This window comes from Lycium barbarum, chromosome 12, assembly GCF_019175385.1.
Source record: "Lycium barbarum isolate Lr01 chromosome 12, ASM1917538v2, whole genome shotgun sequence".
NCBI classification, from domain to species: Eukaryota; Viridiplantae; Streptophyta; class Magnoliopsida; order Solanales; family Solanaceae; genus Lycium; species Lycium barbarum.
The window spans coordinates 89,002,637-89,024,080 of record NC_083348.1 but is presented as its reverse complement, the minus strand read 5'-3'; the positions used below and the strand labels follow the sequence as shown (position 1 = coordinate 89,024,080).

At 35.2% G+C, this 21,444-nt stretch overlaps 1 protein-coding gene across 1 annotated transcript; it reads right to left on the bottom strand.

The window, feature by feature from the left end:
- Positions 1-123: 123 nt before the first annotated feature.
- Positions 124-10,758, bottom strand: LOC132624792 (phospholipase A I). Its single transcript, XM_060339515.1, has 18 exons — positions 9,762-10,758; positions 9,153-9,300; positions 8,914-8,992; positions 8,646-8,799; positions 8,343-8,552; positions 8,018-8,263; positions 7,751-7,913; positions 7,419-7,679; positions 7,163-7,284; positions 4,590-4,751; positions 4,274-4,466; positions 4,024-4,160; positions 3,302-3,440; positions 2,838-3,041; positions 2,277-2,751; positions 1,981-2,197; positions 1,765-1,854; positions 124-999 (listed from the first exon to the last, which is right to left on the bottom strand). The coding sequence occupies exons 1-18, from the start codon at positions 10,386-10,388 to the stop codon at positions 553-555; spliced, it is 4,074 nt and encodes a 1,357-aa protein (XP_060195498.1). The 5' UTR covers positions 10,389-10,758; the 3' UTR covers positions 124-552.
- Positions 10,759-21,444: the final 10,686 nt, after the last annotated feature.

The following is a 21,444-nucleotide window of genomic DNA, read 5'->3' as shown; positions in this document are numbered from 1 at the left end:
GTAAATTGCAGAGAGCGCTTGAAAACAACAGATTCTAAAAGCGTGTCAGTGTCAAATTGTGTCACCATCCAGCATTATCCAGGTAAGAACAACACAAAGAAACGACCTGTTTTTCACAGGAAGAAGACAAAAAGATAAACCTTCATTGTGGGGAAGGGTTGTTAAAATAAATTCATTCCACTATACAAGTTACTTATTGGGGCCTTTCTAAATCTGAAAGTAACTTATAAGGAAAATTCTGCAAAACTGGGCCCTAAAGAAAAAATTAACATCCATCAATGACTAACAACACAAAAAATGACTTCAGAGCCTCAAAATTGGTTGTTTCTCTAGCTTCTTTGAATTATTACTCATCTCTACTGCTTTTTCTCTCGCGCGCTTCTTTTTGCAATCCTTTTCCTTTTCTTGTACAAGTATAGTTCTTCTTTACAAAGTATGGAATAATGAGGAGACCATGCAAATTGCCTCAATCAAGCAATATGAAGTCAGCAAAAGCATTAGCTGACTCGCGCCTCCCTTGGAACTATATAATAATCAAAGACAACCGACGAACTATGGTATGCTGGGAAGATGGCATGAATATCTTAGGCTCCGGTGTGAGGCACGAGCATGATGTAATGCATCATCTATTCTTGAACCACCCTGAAAAAGAGACTCATAGAATTGACAAATGAACTGGGACAACTCCCCCTCATCATCATCCCAAAAGAACTGAGATCGTCCTTCACTTTTCTCTGGTTCACTATCTTCCCAATCACTTGCTGGACTAGAGGGTTCAGTATCATCATCCTCTGCTTCTTCTTCGCCAATTTCAAACTTCCCATTATCAAAAGAATTAAAATCGCCTGACCCGTGAAATGTAGACAACTGAACTTCATCAGGCTCGGTGGAAGGACATATAACAGCTTTAGCTCCTGAATCTAAAAAAGCCTTGATTACAGGTTGTGTAGGGCCATAGAAACCAGTGAAGATTATAATTCTCTCCCTCCATGCTCCAATCTGGAAGGTTTAACAAATACTAAAAGAGTTAGTGCTGGCTCCTTTCTCAGGCATCTTTTTGTTTCTACGGTAAATGTGTACGCATGGAGTAACAGACTACAAGCACAACTATTGGAGAGGAGAGATGACATGAAATGAATCAACGTTCTCACTGTCATTGTATTAAGCCCTCTATAATGACAAATGGAAGAAAAGCAGCCCAATTTACTCGAAAAGATGAATGACGGAGAGCAAGAGATTAATCAAGTCATAATAGTAAAACTTAAGTATACATTCAAAAATATGTAGTCTAGTGAACAGGCCTCTTATTTTCAAACCTGAGACAGAAATAGACCAGTCATTACCAAAACAAGTGCAGATCTCGGACTGATGCAAATGAAGTATTAGGCAAACCAGGGATAAATCTGTTCAATCAAATTTTAGGACTATAAGAATATGTGGATAGAGATATCCGCACATATCCATTAGGGAGCATCAGCACTACAGAGCTTTATCTGCAGATGACCTCACTGCCCATTGTCAGGGACAAAGCAAAAATCCACATCGAGCTCTGAGTGCTGAAGAGTTTATCCTTTCCACAGCTACTTGAAACCAAGCAATTAAGTTCATCATATTTTGAACTCACCAGATTGGTGTTGACTAGTTTAATCAAATGATCCAAACCATATAACGTCATTCGGAAGAAATAAGTTCTTTCTCACATACAAAATCTCGCAATGAAAAAAAGATGCAACACTGAATCACATAAATGCTCAGAGGGTATACCATCCACCGAATATCTTCTGAGGTTAAATGCATTGAAGGAACGGTCCTACGAAACATATAGGCGCCAATTTCTTGGTCATCTTCCATGACCTTCAAAAGACAAAAAACAGGAAATTCATAAATTCCTTTGATCAAAGAGCAAATTCATAATTCTAGGTTTTGCGAAGCAAAGGCTTTATCAAAATAAAGGGTGGCAGGCATCGTGTTGGCACATACCTGCGTCTGACGCCCAATATAACGGTGGACAACACCCCCAATTTGGAAGCATGGTCTACATCTAACAAGATCAGCAACGGTTGAGATGTCACTGATGACTGATGCATACTTTCTCCGGCGGCCACGCATCATAGACAGCAAGCTGAATTTGACACTCTGCAGAAACTTATCTGCTAGTTCTCCAGGTTCGGCAACAACAAATACATCATTCTGCCAACTATCTCGTAGAGGTAGATAAAATTAGCATGATAAGCAGCATTTCTAATAAGTAACCAAAAAAATAAGGAATATCTAACCTCAGTACAGAGCCAGATGTATCATTTTGCAGAGCCAAGTGCACAACTCCAACCTGAGGTGAATTCTTTAGCTTCTCATACAAAGATTGCACAGGCAACGAAAGCTGTCGACGCTTTCGAGGAGACTCAGGTGGTGAGGCAGTTGTTTTCGCAGATTGTAATCCATCCAAGCTTAGTGGTGGAACTAAATCAATTCTACCAACCCTATGAGCCCCAATATCAGGACTGTATAAAAGAGGGCTTGAAGGGAAGCTCCCAGTGAACAATGGAGAAGCAAAAGGTGTCGGAAAAGTTGATCCTGGAGTTGTTTTCTGAGTGCTTGATATGCCATTAAAAAGACTGAGTTTTATTCCATTATGAGCACAAAATGACTCAAGTGAGCGAGCATGGTGAAAGACTCTTCCAGCATCTGCACTATTTGGGGCCTCAACAAGAAGCACGCTCCGCCTCCAACCTAAAGAAGGACTGCTGTCATCTGAAAAAAATTGAATCCTTCAAAATTCAATCTATCTAAGACAAAAGAATATCATGGCCAGCAATTAAAAATGACTCCACACACACCAGCTTTAGAATTCTTCGCTTTGAGAAACTTATGGGACTTTAAATTATCTGAAAGTTTCTCATCATGTGGCCTCTCCAACAATCTTTCACAAATATTCTTGAATGCAGCAGAGGTGTTCTGAATGTAATCTTCTGTTGCAGCCTCCAACTTTAACCAGACAGCAGGGTCTGTCTCATCTAGCTCCATATCACATCGTTCATCAACTGCATCCCAGATATGTAGAAGGCATGTTAAGAATGTGAAGAAAATTAAAACTCAAATATCACCACAGTGGAAGACCAGATCATACTCCTAACTCATTTTCTTTAGTTCTGGCTGATTCCTAAAAAATGAACTGTTAATGAAATGCCAAAAGTTCAGAAAAAGAAGAATTAGGAAAAGAGGTTTCCCAAAAGGAGAAAAAGCAATCTTTAGCTTGTAATATTTCACCTCAGGCAACATGTAAATTGTAAAGTAACTTCACCTGGATTAAAGCGAAAATAGCGCACATCAGGAAGCAGGGGAAGCAATGTACTTAAAGCTTCCTCCACTCGATCAACTGAGCATGCACTCTCTATCAAAACTTGGCCAGTATCCAGGTAACGCCAGCCACCTTTGCGGACCTAACACAGCAGGAAAAACAGCAAAAACACCTATAAATTGAATACACAAGTAAAATGGCTTGAAGTAAATGTTATCTTGACTTTATGAAAACTTCCCGTACCAATGGAGAGTAAACCCCAAACCTTTTGCAATAAAATTTGACGCACACTTTTCAGAGTTTTTCTTTTCCCCTTTTTTTGAAATGGTGTTTTCTTATTGTTCTTAAAAGTAACTAACTGTGAATTCAACTCCAGAATTAGAAGCAGAAGATCAGAATATTGTAAGAATATGCTATAATCCAGGGAACACCCTAGAAAAAAGTTCTCAGTTAGTAGAAGTACTTTCTGACATCATGACATGTTAAGATAACGACCAAATCTGCAGCCGACTAAAGTTGCCAAATCAAACCAAAATTTTATGACTATTATAATCAACATTTCCAGATACCCCAATCTAAAGATATGGAAAAGCACAGGCAAGCAAATGCAGTCCATGAATATACCAAGTTCCAACAGCATGTTCAAGACCTTTTAAAGCCTGAAAAAAGAAAAATGATGGTAGCCTGTATCATAATAGGCAACCCCTTGCTAAGCAACAGTATACCTTCATGGGAACAGAACCACAACCAATTGAGACCATGCAGTCAATCCTTGCATCTGGCCATAGTAGTTGTGCTTCTCGTATGGCAAAAATGGTAGGATTATTGGCAACAATTGCACCATCTTGCCACCGATATACATCTGAAATTAATCAGACAGAACAGTTAAGGAAGATGACAATGCACGCGTCCATAGAAACAGAGCTCGTGAGGATCTGCCATGAGTTAAATTATTAAGCACAAGCAAGAATATACCATCAGAGTAATCATCAAGATAATAAGGTGCAGCAGATGATGCTCTTATGGCTTGCCATATCCGATGCTTACAGCTTCCCATGAAAGCATTTCTCTTATTTTCAACTTGAGCTGGATCACTTACTGCTGCTAGGCCAGAAGTAGTCAAATTCTCTGTGACCGCATGGGAAATCTCTGGTGTCCCAGGAGGGTACTGCACTTTCCCAACACAAGGGTTCAATGACAGATTAACAAAAAGGAAATAATAGAAGCAGAGCTAATAAGCACTACTCAGATGAAGTCTAAGTATTGAGTCATATGAGGAATCAGTAATAACCTGATAGTTGCGGAAAATAAAGGGTTGAGCTGGTGTCGCACTGACCAGAGTTGATACCACAAAAACTTTGGGAATCCTTTTAACTGCTGACTCTATCAGGAGATCCCCATCCTCGTCAGCACACATCTCTTTCAACAATCTCTCAAACTGATCTGCACTGTGCTGGAAGAGGATAGAGGGTCAATTATGATTTCAAAGTTGCAAGGTCCCTATTATTCACCAGTATTTTAAGTACTAGAAAAAAGATTCTTGGTAAGTGTGTAAAAATTACAAAGTAGCATCAGGTTAACTGTTAGCTTTGATTTATCCCGCATGAGATGAAAGTTGTCTCATGCATTCTCCTATCTCCTCTTATTTCTTACATGATTTCAAAGCCTATGATTTTCGCTAATGCTTGAAAAAAATATTTTCATTCTCGTCCCTTATTCAATATTCCAATCTTTTCTTGAACACTGTTTCGGTGGAACCACACCTTTTGTGATATTCCAGCAACACCATCCTCCTTCCCTTGATCTTACCAGAACAACTTTTTCCAGTGACCTTTTCAGCAACACCATTCCTCTCTTAGGTTATCATTCTGACACTTTTACATCACTATTAAGGCTACTGTGGCGGTGTGGCCACTATTCTGGCTACTATTCCTACTGTTGTTCAGTCACTATTCCACGACTATTTTGGTGCCAGTGCGTGCATTAACTGGCACCAGTTTAGGCATAGCTTCAGTACTAATTTGCAAACTCAAGGTGTAATCAATCAGCACCTTAAATTTGTGAAGTATTAGAATATTAGATTAGATAATGTCCGTACATCGGGACAAAGTGCTATGCAAATTGCTTAACCCATCTATAAGAGTTCCTACGTGTCAGACACTTGTCTATCACATTTTCCACCTCTTCTCTTATTTCTCGAACCATCAAAATAAAGTACTAGAAACACTTTCGAAACACTAAATATGAAACCTTATTCAAATAATGCCATTGGGGTGCAGCCCTTACTGGGACCCTATGTGAACGCTGTTTGTTTCGTGCACCGGGCTGTCCTTTTTTGGTTGGGTAATTTCAGGTCTCCACTCATTTAGGCCTTCTCGATTTGGGCTTCTTTGGCTAAAAAATGGGCCTCTGAATTTGTTTTTCCAAGAAATGAGCAGATATAGCTTGAGGCAGCCTTATTATAGCAAATTTTACTATCTATCCAACAAAACCTGTATCACTACATTTGCTAAATCTGGTTTTTCACTTAACAGAAACATCAAATTTTACTACATTTACTACCTAGAAAATAAGCTTTTCCTTATTCCAAGGGTATGCGATTTGAGGATTCATATTTGTAAAATCAATATTTTTGGCTTAATACACAAAATGGCACCTCAACTTCCACCAGCTCTCAAAGCGAGGCCTCTAACTTGAATTGTCCCAGTTTAAACCTTTACTTGTTAAAACTGTGCATAATAAACACCTCTGACTGTTGACCATACTTACGCTGCATTGATTTAGCTTATGTGGCTAGAAAGTGTGTGAATCACCCATATAAGGAGCTTGAATATGTGAAAAGGCTCCTATTCATCTCTTCTTCCATCTCTAATCTTTTCCACTATTGTTGACCTCCAATTTCTGATTTTGCTTCCACCAACAGTGAAAATTTCTCAGCTTTTCAAGATTCTTTGAGAAGGACACACCTTCCCCAACTCTGGACCTTCCAAAGCTCCAACACTACCAAGATTGGAGACTAGATCAGAAGAACTGAAGCTCCTTTTTTTTTTTTTTTTTTTTTTTTTGATAGAGCAGAAGTGAGAACAAGCTCATGAGTGGCACAACAAAAGAGACCGAGGTCTATGATTGTTTTCCACCATTGTTGAGCTCTAGATCTCAATGCCCACGAAAAAACCAATTCTCAACCTGAAGAATTCCCAAATCGATCCCTTTCCCCCCTTAACCTGTCACGCCTTTCATAATCCTCCCCAATGGAGCGGCGATTTTCGCCCGCGCTTAACCAGCCCTCGTTCATACATCATTGAAGGTTGTGTGATTTTTGAAGGCTTTCCTGTGTGTTTCCGTCCATGTACTCCATAAGAATATCGACGTCTCCTGTGTCAGTTGATGACATAGAAGAACTAGTCCAGAGAAGGATTGAGGTTTCATGGAGGATCAGACAGCAACTTTCGGGATCACTGTCACCATGGACAACTTTGAGCACATAGAGTGCTGTATAGTGAACTGCACTTGTGGCAGCCTTTGTACATATGTCCACCTTTTTCCGTGTTCAAGCACCTTAAAATTTTCGAGTTCTAAGATGGAGATGTTAGTGGTGGAAGAGGTGGTGGTGGTGGTGGAGGTGTTGGAGTTAGTGGTGGGAGATGTAAGGGGAAAAGAGGGAATGCCCGTATAGTTCTGGTAATGGATAATAAAAGGTTAACTCGACTTATTTTTGACTTAAATTATATGAATTCTTAAAGTTAATATAACAAATAACCACTTTATGTACAGATGCTATAATATTTTGGACACCCTATTACCAAAATAGGCAAGAGTAGTTGCAAATTGACTTAAAGGAAGAAAACTGATGGCATCACATACTTTAGATCCATGTACAACAACCCTGAAACTCTGAGATGAGCTCTTGTAGAGTTGATCCAACTTTTCTCTCCATGTTGCTGCTTCATTGTCCTTGGGAACAGGTTCGGCGAACACAAGTTTGCCTGTAAAAGCAAATTTAGAGAGGCATGGTATAGGATTATGCTCAGTGCTGTTACTATGTCAAGCAATCTACAGCAAGTCTGAAAACACTTGAAAGGATGCAGCAAAGTTTAGCTTCTTTAGAATAGAAACTCACCAAGTTTTTTATATATTTCTTCACATTTTTCCAAGGACATCAGTTTGATCCCAAGAGCAACAGCAAGCATACCACCAGTTGAAGTGCCACAAATGAGGTCAAAAAGTTCGTGTATCTGCTTCCCAGTACCTTTCTCAATTTCCTTAAGGATTCTCACAGTTGCCAAACCTTTCATGCCACCACCATCCATTGAAAGTATGCGCAACCCTTGCTTTGGGACCTGTCTCCCTCTTATAGCACGCCGTAGAATCTCATTCTCCCCTGCAATCAGATAGAGTATGTATTCAAAAGGCCAGGCATAGCTGAATCATAAGAGACATACAGAAACCAACCTAGTATTGCCAAAGCACGAGCCGCAGCCTTACTGACTTGTGGCTCTGATGCAACTGTCAACCGCAGTAGCAGTTCTCGTAAACTTTCTGAAGTAACTAAAATACGACGATTTTCCAAGCAGAATGCTAAGTTACCAACTGCAAATAAAGCTAGTCTTTGCACCTAAGGAGACAAAATAGTTCATTTCAAAGATCACTTGAGGGAAACAGGAAAATAACTTTATTCACTGAATTGCCCACAAAGAAAAAGAGACTAGAGAGGCTTGCCTCTGGATTTCTGTGAGCACACAAAAGTTTCAATGATCTCAATACATCCTTTGTCAGCAGCTTTTGAGATACAATATCTGATGCAAACGCCAAGTTTCCCAAAACTTGCAACACAGATATGACTTCCTCAGGACCAGCAGATTTTAGTACTCTTTCTATGGGTTGCATAATATCTGACTTCATCAACTGCATTGCCACAGACACGTCTGTGGCAAGAGAAGAAAGAGCGGAGCAAGCTTGTTCTACCTGAACAAAAAAACAATGTTATGCATTGATTGCATAGGAATTTAGGTCAAAGCGTCCTACGGAGTATAAGCTAGCATACCACATGCTGATTGTCACTACTGATCATACTTATGAGTTGCCTCACAGCGTTCTCATCTTTCCCAACAACTACACGATTCCCCTCATCTTGCATTATCTTTGCCAGGGCAGAAGCTAGCAGGGGATGATGACAAGAAGAGAAACGGAATATAAGAGAGAAGAAGGCACTCAGTTTATGCCGAGACGCAATAAAGTAAGAACTATTCTCCATCTGCAGTTCAACAAAACAAAAATGAGTTCTTCAACTTCATAAAGCCTATCAGATCAGCAGAATAACTCCAAGTTCAAAGATTGTTATGAATACCTCAATCTGCACATTCACTGATCTCAACTGATCGTCTGCCACAACCCTTATGTTTGCAAGAGATAAATGGCGAACCTTCTGGAGTGGCAAAATATCAGGAAGAAATTCAAGAGGATTACCAAAAAGCCGAAGAACGCGTAACTTTGTCATTGCCCTGTAATTAAGTTATAACAACATTAGACCTCAATCACAGAATGACATGGTATTTGTCTAAGAAATCAAAGAAAAATGGAAGATTGGCCAATCATAAGTATATAAATAGAGAGACCTGAAATCAAGAAGAGGTCGCACCAGCTTGTTGTGTTCCAGTGATAATTCGACTAGCCCAATGCACTCTCTTAGTTCAACTGTTCAACATAGCCAAAGAATGAAATGAGTAGGATGGCATCATTTGTTATTTGTATTACTACTCCTTATGAACTGAATTAACGTAATTCCAACAAATATACTGTTCAAAACCATCTAGGCCGTACTCTGTCGGTTTTTAAGTGAAAATTTCAATCTTACCAGGGACAGAGACTAACATGTTGTAGTCCACGGCAAGAACTTTCAAGCATTTTAGTTCACCAAGCTCAGGTGGCAAATTTGAAAGCTTATTGTTATCAAGATATAGCCTTTCAAGAAGAGGCAGCTGGGATATCTCTACTGGCAGCACCTGCAACATATAAAAAGATGGGAGACCCAAATGGTCGGAAACTATTTCTCAATACATAGCTATTCTAGAAGTTACAAACTGCTGGATTGGTTTTGATAATAACCACTACCAGCAGATCAAATAGTGATATATCCTACCATTCCCTCAGAATCAGGAAAACAAAAGAAAAAGATTCGTCATACGTACCCTATAATGCTTTCCGGAGTTAAAAACACCACATTATGCACAACAAACAAGAAAAACTCTTAACTAATTCAAAACTAGTTGGAATTGGCTACATGATCCTTGCTATTCATTCTAATCAACTTGGACTCATTTCATTCCAATACTCAATAGTTCTATTTTGGGACCAGTTATTATGGATTGGCAAGAACATCATATAAACAAATAATTCAAAATCACTCATCAAAAAACTAAATGTAAATTCATACGAATTAATGTTAAAATGAAGAAGCACTCACCATTAGTCCAAGACCACATAGACTAACAACAGTAACACTCTTCCAATGATCAGCACACCCCGCTGGCACGCCTTCCCCACTTCCTAACCCAACCCCATTAGCAAAATTCGACCTCATCAACCTCGAAAACACCCCCATCCCATCACTCTGCTGACTCGAACTACCCACCCGCCACATCATCACACCTTTCAATGGCTCTCTCCTTTTCACCACTCTCATTTCCACAGCCACCTCACCTACATCATCCTCCACATCATTTTCATTCTCCTTTTTCTCCTTGAATTCGATTTCGACAGTATCTTGTGGTGAAGGCAATGCCACCATAACCTGTGACTGCAACTTTAAAGCAACCTGATCCTCATCATCGCCAACATTCCAATCTAACTCAACCCTAAACCCTAATAACTCTTCTTGATTATTATTATTATTATTATTATTATTCTGTTCTTGACCCTCCACCACCACAGGTGATGGAGGTGATGCAGAGAAGGGTGAAGTGTGTGCTGACGTGGATGATGACGATCTTGATGACGTGGGTGTGGACTCATCTAATGCCTCATCTTCACCATAACTTAATGTAAGGTGAAATACATCTGATGGGCGTTTCCAACCCAATCCCCAAGACATTTGGTCACCACCAAGGTCAAATTTTTTGTTTCTAAAACACCCTTTACGTTGTTTTATTTGTTCTATACATTATAATGGCGATCAGATCATCAGATCAAAGAAATGTGTGAGAAACTGAAAATCAAGAATGTCCCCGTGTGGAATTTTCAGGAGGGTTTAAAAAATTAAAAGAAACTTCTTTTTTTTTCCAGGAGAAAGATAAAATGGAAATTTTGGTGAATAAAAGTGAAGATTTTGATGATTCTTGATTTGTTGTTTTACTCCATTTTTCAGTATGGTTTTGGGTGGCGTTGTGTTTCTGTTTTTTGGTTTCTTAGCGGGGCCGTTTCGGAATGGCGGAGTTACGTAAAATTGGAACAAGTCAAGACAAGAGTTGAAGAGTATTTACAAGTCTTACGATGTCGTTTTAATATTTAATTGCAACCTATTTCTTTGTCCTTTTAAATGTTCATTGCAACTGTCACAACAACAGTTACAGTTACACGCTTAACTTCTAAATTGGGTCATTGGCACTTATTAATGCCCCTATTTTGTGCTGGTCTCTAATTTTTTTATCCTCATAACAAATAATTTTTTTGTGGGGCATGAACTTATGTTCCGTATGACTAAAGAACTCATATCCCATAAGTTTATTGATAAAGATCAGCTTATTTGAAAGGCAAAGATAAAGACCAGCTCAATTAAAGGGAAAATCGTGCAATTTCTTCTTCTTAATTGATTGTTAAATATCATTGGAATTTATCACAAATTAATAGAGTTTTAAAATGGCTATCAATTTACTAAATTGGTTTTTCTTTCTATTGACTTAAGAACGATAATATGAGCTCACATAAACTGAAAAGCTTCTACAAAATTACTATTTAAATGTGAAAATATAACAAAAATAGACGGTATATTTCTTAAGCATGTTGTTGAGTGTCATCAAAGTGTCAATCGGTAAGTAAGATTTCATTTTTCATATTGCAATATCATGAGGCTTCATGTTTATGGTTCAATATATATATTTTCTACTCTTTTTTTTTTTTTTTTTTTGTTAATCTCGTGAAAAAAGGGAGTTTCAAAATATTCTGACACTCAACGGAGCAAGCATTGAGCATAAAACTATAATATAGGGAATATGAGCCAATGAATGAGATCATTTTCATCTCTCATTTTAAATCCAATCAATATCCTTTTTTGATGATGGGATCTTGTAATAATGTTTGCAAAACTAACAAGAGCTAAAAACAACTTGTGTCCCGTGATTGTTCATTTACTTAGCCATGTGATGCTTCAATTTCAGGGCTCATTTAGTAACTATACATTTGCTTTCTTTTGCTTACATCGGAAGTTAGATCTAGAAGATTCAACCTTTTCTTTTTTATAATCTCAGTAAAGATTAAAGAACGCCTTTAAGCTATCTCTTTTAACTTGCTTCCTTTAATTCAATTTGTGTAGACTCCAATACCACCGCTTAAGTGAACTATCTCACAGATATGGTCAAGATAACAAGTGAATAGACCAATTGAATTTGATACTTTTTCCTGTTAAGTGCTGACTAATTCCATTTAAGAAGGGTGGGGGCCTTTGGTGATCAAGTATTGTCAATGTTAATAGCCAAAAATTGGGCCACGGTAAACTATATGGTCCAAACTTAAGCAAAACGTGACTTCAGCCCATAATTATAAATGAAACTAGACGGCCTATGTCCGTGCTGCGTACGGGCCCAACACTTTAGATTATAGTACATCTATGTGTATGTAGTTGTCTTTGAATAGTGATTATATATATATATATATATATATATATATATATATATATATTCAAAACACGATTAATATAACACTGTAGTTTGTGCTCCGAATATAAAATTTTATTATATAAATGTTTGCTACAAATACAAAATCAGCAAATTTATTAATATTTTTTAAAAGAGGAAACTTGTTTAAAAGGAAACTATTTTCCTCTCTTTGAAATAAAACAATAGCAATATTTAAGCATGAGTTGATACTTTCAATTTTAATTCGATTAATTTAAAGGTGTAAAATACTTATTATTTTTTATCAAATTTTGATTTGGATAATTCTAATTCAAATTATTAAATTAATTTTACATGTTTAAAATCAACAAAGTAGAAATTGATTTTCTATTTAAACGAAGAAATACTATTTTTTTAATTTCTGGTAAATATTCTCGGTTTAGCTCATTTTACTTGTCATGTTGTCTTTTGCATGATTTTTTAAGAAAACGTCGATTAGAATTATAATTTGACTAATTTATCTTATTCATTATTAGATCTCCATTTGATTTTTTTTTTTTTACGACATTAATCCGTGAGTTTGGAGATGGTGGATTCCACTTTTTTTTTATATTGCTTGATGTTGTTTAGTATGGGGTCCACCCTTTACGGTGTGTAGTTTTTTTTTTTTTTTGGACATTATTAGTTTGTACTATTTTTATGCATATAATATATATACATATACTATGTTCAAAACACGATTAATATAACATTATAATTTGTGCTCCGTATCTAAAACTTTATTATATTAGTATTTGCTACGAATACTAAGTCAACACTTTTTTTTTAACATTATATTTTTTTTAATATGGGGTTCACTTTTTTTTTTTATATTGCTTAATTTTGATAATATGGGGTCCACTTTTTTTTTCCCCATGAGTTTGGAGATGGTGAGTTCCACTTTTTTTTCGTTTTTTTTTATTGTTCGGTGTTATTTAGTATGGGGCTCACCCCCCTTTTATTTTTTTAAGGGACAACGGACGACGAAACCCATGCTTTATATAGTTTCTTCTTCTTTTTTTTTTTTTTTTTTTTTATATTGTTTGGTGTTGTTTAGTATGAGGCCCACCCTTTTGGACATTATTAGTTTACACTATTTTTATGCATATAATATATATATAAAATAATATATATATATATATATATATTATATGTTCAAAACACGATTAATATAACATTGTAATTTGTGCTCCGTATGTAAAACTTTATTATATTAGTGTTGCTACGAATACAAAGTCTGCACTTTTTTTTTTTTACATTGTTTGTTTTTTTAATATGGGATTCACTTTTTTTTATATATATTGCTTGATTTTGTCAATATGGGATACTATGTTCAAAACACGATTAATATAATATTGTAGTTTGTGCTCCGTATCTAAAACTTTATTATATTAGTGTTTGCTACGAATACGCACGTGGCAATGAATCCATCATTATTGACTTAATGAGATACTTTGGAAATTACATGAATATTGTTTGATTTTTTAATATGGGGTGCACTTTTTTTTTGACATTATTAATTTGCACTATTTTTATGCATATATATTTATATACTATGTTCAAAACACTATTAATAAAACATTGTAGTTTGTACTCCGTATCAAAAACTTTATTATATTAGTGTTTACTACGAATGCAAAGTCTGCACTTTTTTTTTGACATTATCTTTTTTTAATATGGGGTTCACTTTTTTTTACCGTGAGTTTGGAGATGGTGGGTTCCACCTTTTTTTTTATTTTATATTGCTTAATGTTGTTTAGTATGGGGTCCACCCTTTATGGGGTGCACTTTTTTTTTTTTGACATTATTAGTTTATACTATTTTTATGCATATAATATATATACATATATTATGTTCAAAACACGATTAATAAAATATTGTAATTTGTGTTCCGTATCTAAAACTTTATTATATTAGTGTTTGCTACGAATACAAAGTCTGCATTTTTTTTTTGACATTTCTTGTTTTTTTAATATGGGATTCACTTTTTTTTTATATATTGTTTGATTTTGTCAATATGGGATACTATGTTCAAAACACGATTAATATAATATTATAGTTTGTGCTCCGTATCTAAAACTTTATTATATTAGTGCTTGCTACGAATACGCACGTGGCAATGAATCCATCATTATTGACTTAATGAAATATTTTAGAAATTACATGAATATTGTTTGATTTTTTAATATGGGGTGCACTTTTTTTTTTGACATTATTAATTTGCACTATTTTTATGCATATATATTTATATACTATGTTCAAAACACTATTAATAAAACATTGTAGTTTGTACTCCGTATCAAAAACTTTATTATATTAGTGTTTACTACGAATGCAAAGTCTGCACTTTTTTTTTTACATTATATTTTTTTAATATGGGGTTCACGTTTTTTTTTTTTTTTGATATTGCTTGATTTTGTTAATATGGGGTTCACTTTTTTTTACCGTGGGTTTGGAGATAGTGGGTTCCACCTTTTTTTTATTTTATATTGCTTGATGTTGTTTAGTATGGGGTCCACCCTTTATCGGGTGCACTTTTTTTTTGACATTATTAGTTTGTACTATTTTTATGCATATAATATATATACGTATATTATGTTCAAAACACGATTAATATAACATTGTAGTTTGTGTTTCGTATCTAAAACTTTATTATATTAGTGTTTGCTACGAATACAAAGTCTGCAATTTTTTTTTAACATTATATTTTTTTTAATATGGGGTTCACTTTTTTTTTTTTTTTTTTTTATATTGCTTGATTTTGATAATATGGGGTCCACTTTTTTTTTCCCATGAGTTTGGAGATGGTGAGTTCCACTTTTTTTTCTTCCTTTTTTTTTTAATTGCTCGGTGTTATTTAGTATGGGGCCCGTCCCTTTTTTTTTAAGGGACAACGGACGACGAAGCATGGGTCTAAACCTATGCTTTATATATATATATTTTTTTTATATTGGTCGGTGTTGTTTAGTATGGGGCCCACCCTTTTGGACATTATTAGTTTGTACTATTTTTATGCATATAATATATATATATATATAAACTTTATTATATTAGTGTTTGCTACGAATACAAAATCTGCATTTTTTTTTTTTACATTGTTTGTTTTTTTAATATGGGATTCACTTTTTTTTATATTGCTTGATTTTGTCAATATGGGATACTATGTTCAAAACACGATTAATATAACATTGTAGTTTGTGCTCCGTATTTAAAACTTTATTATATTAGTGTTTGCTACGAATACAAAGTCTACACTTTTTTTTTTTGACATTGTTTGTTTTTTTAATATGGGATTCATTTTTTTTATATTGCTTGTTTTTGTTAATATGGGGTCCACTTTTTTTTCCCGTGAGTTTGGAGATGGTGGGTTTCACTTTTTTTACTTCTTTTTTTTAATAGTGGTTGGTGTTTTTTTTTTTTTAAATATTGGTTGGTGTTTAATATGGGGACCACACTTTTTTTTAATGCTTAACGGACGACGAAGCATGGGTTGAGATTTTTTTTTTATTGCTCGGTGTTATTTAGTATGGGGCTCACCCCTTTTTTTTTAAGGGACAACGGACGACGAAGCATGGGTCTAAACCCATGCTTTATATAGTTTCTTCTTTTCTTCTTTTTATTTTTTATATTGCTTGGTGTTGTTTAGTATGAGGCCCACCCTTTTGGACATTATTAGTTTGCACTATTTTTATGCATGTAATGTATATATATATATATATATATATATATATATATACGTTCAAAACACGATTAATACAACATTGTAGTTTGTGCTCCGTATCTAAAACTTTATTATATTAGTGTTTGCTACGAATACAAAGTCTGCACTTTTTTTTTGACATTGTTTGTTTTTTTAATATGGGATTCATTTTTTTTTTATATTGCTTGATTTTGTCAATATGAGATACTATGTTCAAAACACGATTAATATAACATTGTATTTTGTGCTCCGTATTTAAAACTTCATTATATTAGTATTTGCTACGAATACAAAGTCTGCACTTTTTTTTGACATTGTTTGTTTTTTAATATGGGATTCACTTTTTTTTATTATTTTTTATATTGCTTGATTTTGTTAATATGGGGTCTACTTTTTTTTTTTCCCGTGAATTTGGAGATGGTGGGTTCCACTTTTTTTACTTTTTTTTTTAATATTGGTTGTTGTTTTTTTTAATCTTTTAATATGGGGGGACCATACTTTTTTTTTTTTAATTAACGGACGACGAAGCATGGGTTGAGACCCATGCTACTGTATAGTAGTAAAGTAAAGTAATGAGTTAGGTCTGCAACTTATCTTCGAGATATTGGCAAGAAAGTCAAACAACACTATGGTCTATGTTTCGTCTTAAATTTTTAAAATACATGGTGATAATTCCAATCTTTTATTTACCATCCCATCTTCTATTTTACTCAAATACCTAAATGAAAGGTCACTTCAAATTCAAACTTGTGATGTTTCCATTCAAGTTGTGACATCTTGACCAAGGAGTAGTTTTTACTTTTTAGAGAACTTCTATTTCATTATCTTCAATTGTTTTTGCAATGCTTCATGTGACAAATCCACCAAAGGGCTGCTACTTCGTACAACGTTTTCGCTTATAGCCCAAATGATAAATTGGATAGCCTCAAACTTCTAGCCCGTGATTTTAGGCAATTTTGGGCCTTGCGCATAAGCAGACTTATTTGGGTGAGTAACATAGGCGTTGAATGGCTTATTTGCACAAATAATCTTTTCTTGATGCCAATCTTTGAAGGTAAAAGGACACAAATGGCCGTTGGACCATAAATAATCTCACGCGCTGGCCCATCTATTCCAAAATTCAAAAATTAGCCCATAAACTATTTCCATCCGCTAGCCAAAATCTGTAGCAAATCTTTTGTGGTGACTTTTTAAAAAGTCGCCACTGAAAGCCCAAGGGCTTTAAAAAAAACCGACTTTTACGACTAAAAGGGCCGCTACAGAAAAATCAGGCTTTTTAGTGGCAATTTAAAAAGTCGCCACTAAAGGTTAAATATCCCAAAACATGTATAATATGTGTATATTTAGTAAGAAATATTTCAAAAAACTTTGAGGCTATTTTTGTATATAATATGTATCATTTGTGTATAAAAATATGTATCAGTACCTATCTCTAATATATAAAAACTATATAAAATATGAATCACTAAGGTATGTATCATTTTTGTATATAATATGTATCATTTGTGTATATAATGTGTATTATAGAATAGAAAATTGTATCGTTTTTGTATATAATATGTATCATTTTTGTATAGAAAGTGTATATATAATTCCAACATATGTAAATAAACTGTATCAGTCTTGTATAGAAAGTATATCATATGTATAAAAAATGTATCATAGAAACCGTATCATTGTGGTATATAATATGTATCACTATTGTATATGTAAAAAAATATATCATATCATTATTGTATAATATGTGTATAATAAATGTATAATTAACGTATAATTTATGTATAATAAATGTATGATTAATTCCAACATATGTATATAAACTGTATCATTCTTGTATATAAAGTGTATAATTAATTCAGCATATGTATTTAAACAAACTGTATCATTCCAATTCAGCATATGTATATAAACAAACTGTAGTATTCCTGTATATATAGTGCATATATAATTCCAACATATGTATATAAAAATGTATCATTCTTGTATATACTTACTAAATATACACATATTATACATATTTTGGGATATTTCTTACTAAATATACACATATTATACATGTTTTGGGATATTTAACCTTTAGTGGCGACTTTTTTAATTGCCACTAAAAGCCTGATTTTTCTGTAGCAGCTCTTTAGTGGCGACGTTTTTGTGGCGGCTAAAAAATCTTTTTCTTTTTAAGCGCCTAGGTTGTTGGGCAGGCCAGCCTTGGCATTATTTTGGACCGACCGGCTATTTTTTGGCATTAATTTGGGCCGACCGGACTCCTGGTGGGATTAAGCCCAAACAGTGGTCAAATGTCGAATTAGTTTGGCTGAGTGGACACACAGTGTCCTTTTCCCATCTTTGAATTGTATCTATTTATATACAAAAAAGATGCACATAAAACCTCCAGCTATGACTGCATATCTTAGCAAATATGTCCTCCAGCCAGCCATCGGCCCACTTTACATTAGTTTCTAGCACCAACTCGATAAGATGATTATCATTTTTTTGCGCGGATTGCCCTTCTTTTGGGGTGGTCTTTAAATTTTGTCCCTTATATTTGTGGTCTTTAAATTATGCCCCTCATATTGCTGGTCTTTAATTTTTGCCCTTCGCATTGCAACTCTGAGCGTTCACGCAGAAATCATGAGGTTTTGAGTTCGAACCCCCGCTCAAGCATAAATTAAAAAAAATTGCAAGGCAAGGTTTGGGTCGCGTGTATGCTGGACCCGACATACATTTGTTAAGGAATTACTAAATTTATGCCGGACCCGGCATACTCATGCCTTATGGGCAGACTTGGCATAAGTATGCCGGGTCCGACAAAACTTTGGTAATTCCTTCACAAGTTTATGCCGGTGGGGGCATACTTTTAATGGGCAAATTTTTATGCCAGACCCGGCATAAACTTGTGAAGGAATTACCAAAGTTATGTCGGACCCGGCATACTTATGCCAAGTCTGCCCATAAGGCATAAGTATGCCTGGTCCGACATAAATTTGGTAATTGCTTCACAAGTGTATGTCGGTGGGGGCGTAGCGAAATTTAAACTCTGCCTTGCGAATTTTTTAAAAATTTTTGACTGTGTGGGGGTTCGAACTTGGAACCCATGGGTTTTAGCCGAATGGCAAAATTTAAAGATTTCAAATATGAGGGGCAAAATTTAAAGACCACCCCAAAAGAAGGGCAATTCGCAGAATTGCCTGATGATTATTGCATATTAATTTGACTTTGATGAAACCATAGTCATACTTCTCAATTAATTCCCAGTAAAGATTGCAGACGCCTGCTCCCATGCGAGTCCAGAAATTTTCGCCGATTATTCCTTTTTAACATCGTGGTTTAGTAAATGATCCTTTATTTTTCTTGCAACATATGGACATTTTAGACCATAGTCTAAAGATCTCCTTTGAGTAAATTGAAAATCTAATGAGAAAACGTTAGACCATAGTCTAAAATTTGTAAGTTATTACAAACATTAGACGACAATTAATGGATTATCTCAAAGGTTGAGAAATATATAAGCAAATATTACACTTGAATCTAACATTGTCCGGAAAGATTAGTTTCCTAAGGGCTATATTTGCACTACTTTAAAAATATGAATAAAACCTAAATGACGACCTCAAAAAGTGTCATTTGCCTAAATCAACCATTCGAGTCAAACAACATCTAAAAAGTCCTTCAACTTATTATTATACCATTTACCGGACAATTCCAACAAATATTTCAGGGTCATTTGCATGATAGTCCATCAAATGCACTGGTCTTTAATTTTTGGCCCTCAAATTGTTGGTCTTTAATTTTTGTCCCTCACCTAATACTCGAGGTTCTAGATTCAAACCCGACTCAGTTAAAAAAACAAAAGAATTTTGCAAGGCAGAGGTTGTGGCAAAATTAGGCCTATTTGGGAAAAGTTAGGTCCTAAGACAAAGGTTTTCCTTAAGGCAAACTTTTAACCAAAATTAGGCCTTAAGACAAATTTCTGCCTTAAGGCCTAACTATTACCCGAAATTAGACCTATTTGGGCAAAAATTAGGCTTTAAGGCAAACTTTTTCCCAAACTGTGCCTTATAAGATTCAAACTGCACCTTAAGGTAGAGTTTGAATTCAAAACTCTGCCTTGCGATTTTTTAAAAAATTTTGATTGAGCGGGGGTTCTAACCCAGAACCCATGGGTTTTTAGGCGAAGGCCAAAAATTAAAGGCTAGTGCCTTTGAAGGGAATTCCACACACAAAAAAAATAAATGAATATTTCATTGTTACTTTTACGTTGAAAACCATTAACTAAAAATATGAAAATATGGGTATCAAATTTAGCCTATAGGCCATAAGAACGTATTCATCCAACCCGCTGTCTCGCACTACAAGCAGGGGCGGAGCTAGGTTGGCCAAAGGGGGTTCATCGAACCCTCGGAAAATTATGTTGTATATATATGGTCAAATCTGTTTTTTATGTATATATATATCTTATATTGAACCCCCTTGATATTCATGAGAGGCGTAGATCAGTGATCTAGGGGATTCAAAATTATGTAAAGGTCGCTGGTTCAAGCCTCTGTGAATGCCATTTAATGCCCTTTCCCCACTTTCTTTGTCTTTATTTGCTTTCTCTTTTATTTTAGACTCCAATTTTTATGTGCATCTTCATAACAGAAATGTTATGAAAATTCCTTCCTTCCCTTTCCCTTTTTCTTTATTTGCGTTACCTTTTCATTTTCTTTTTCCTTCTCCACAAACTTATGTTCCCCAAATTAGATAAAAACTCCCTCTTCTGCACCAATAGAATGACCAGGCTTCGAAAAACTTCGAGATCACCGAGTTTCTCGGGAATCGAGGGGTCAAGAGCCTTTTCCCCCAAATCAATGAAGAAGGAGACGTAAGTTGATTCTTCCGAAGAACCGGAAGCGAAGCGCTATGCCAGGGCGGATACAGAGTTGGAAGAGAATGCCAGTATATCAGTTCATCTTCATCAAATTTATTCTTCCCCTAGAGCTTTTCTTTTTTAAAGCAAGGCTTCAAAAATTTCTCTCGTTACTCGTTTAGTCTCACAGTTTAGCCTTTTTTTTTCAACATAATTTTTCATTCAAGAATCTTGGCGATTTTCAAAGGTATTATATAATTGAGGGGGCATTAATTCGGAAGGAAAAAAAAACAAAAAAATTAAAATAAAGTAGAAAATTGCAAAGTGAAAGAAAAAAAAAAAGAGCGCAATTTTTTTAAGAAGACTAGACGGACCAGGGTAAAAATAGGAAGAAATGTTAAATAAGGTATGACAAGCGAGTTAAAATTAGCAAGTTAAGGTTAGTCTAGCCCTCCCCCCCCCCCCCCCCCCACCCCACCAGCGTCCCGTTTATCATCCTTTAATTTTAGTATTTCGAACCCCCTGGATGAAAATCTTGCCTTTGCCACTGACTACGAGTGTGTTGTACTTATGTAAATTCACCTACCACTAGCCATTAGTTGTGAACATTGTGAGTTTGTGACCACTTTGCCAGTATTTCAGTAATTACCAATAATTTATGTATATGTATAAATTATCAAAATTTTAACAAATATTATATTCTGAATCTATATTTTTTAAAGTATAATTAATT

Bases quoted from the DNA above. Each gene is read 5' to 3' on its own strand.
- LOC132624792 (XM_060339515.1), bottom strand. From the start codon at position 10,388: ATGTCTTGGGGATTGGGTTGGAAACGCCCATCAGATGTATTTCACCTT. The intron at 9,301-9,761 runs GTGAGTGCTTCT...TATATGTTGCAG, and splicing joins TATGTGGTCTTGGACTAATG to GTGCTGCCAGTAGAGATATC. The intron at 7,914-8,017 runs GCAAGCCTCTCT...TTGTCTCCTTAG, and splicing joins GTGCTCACAGAAATCCAGAG to GTGCAAAGACTAGCTTTATT.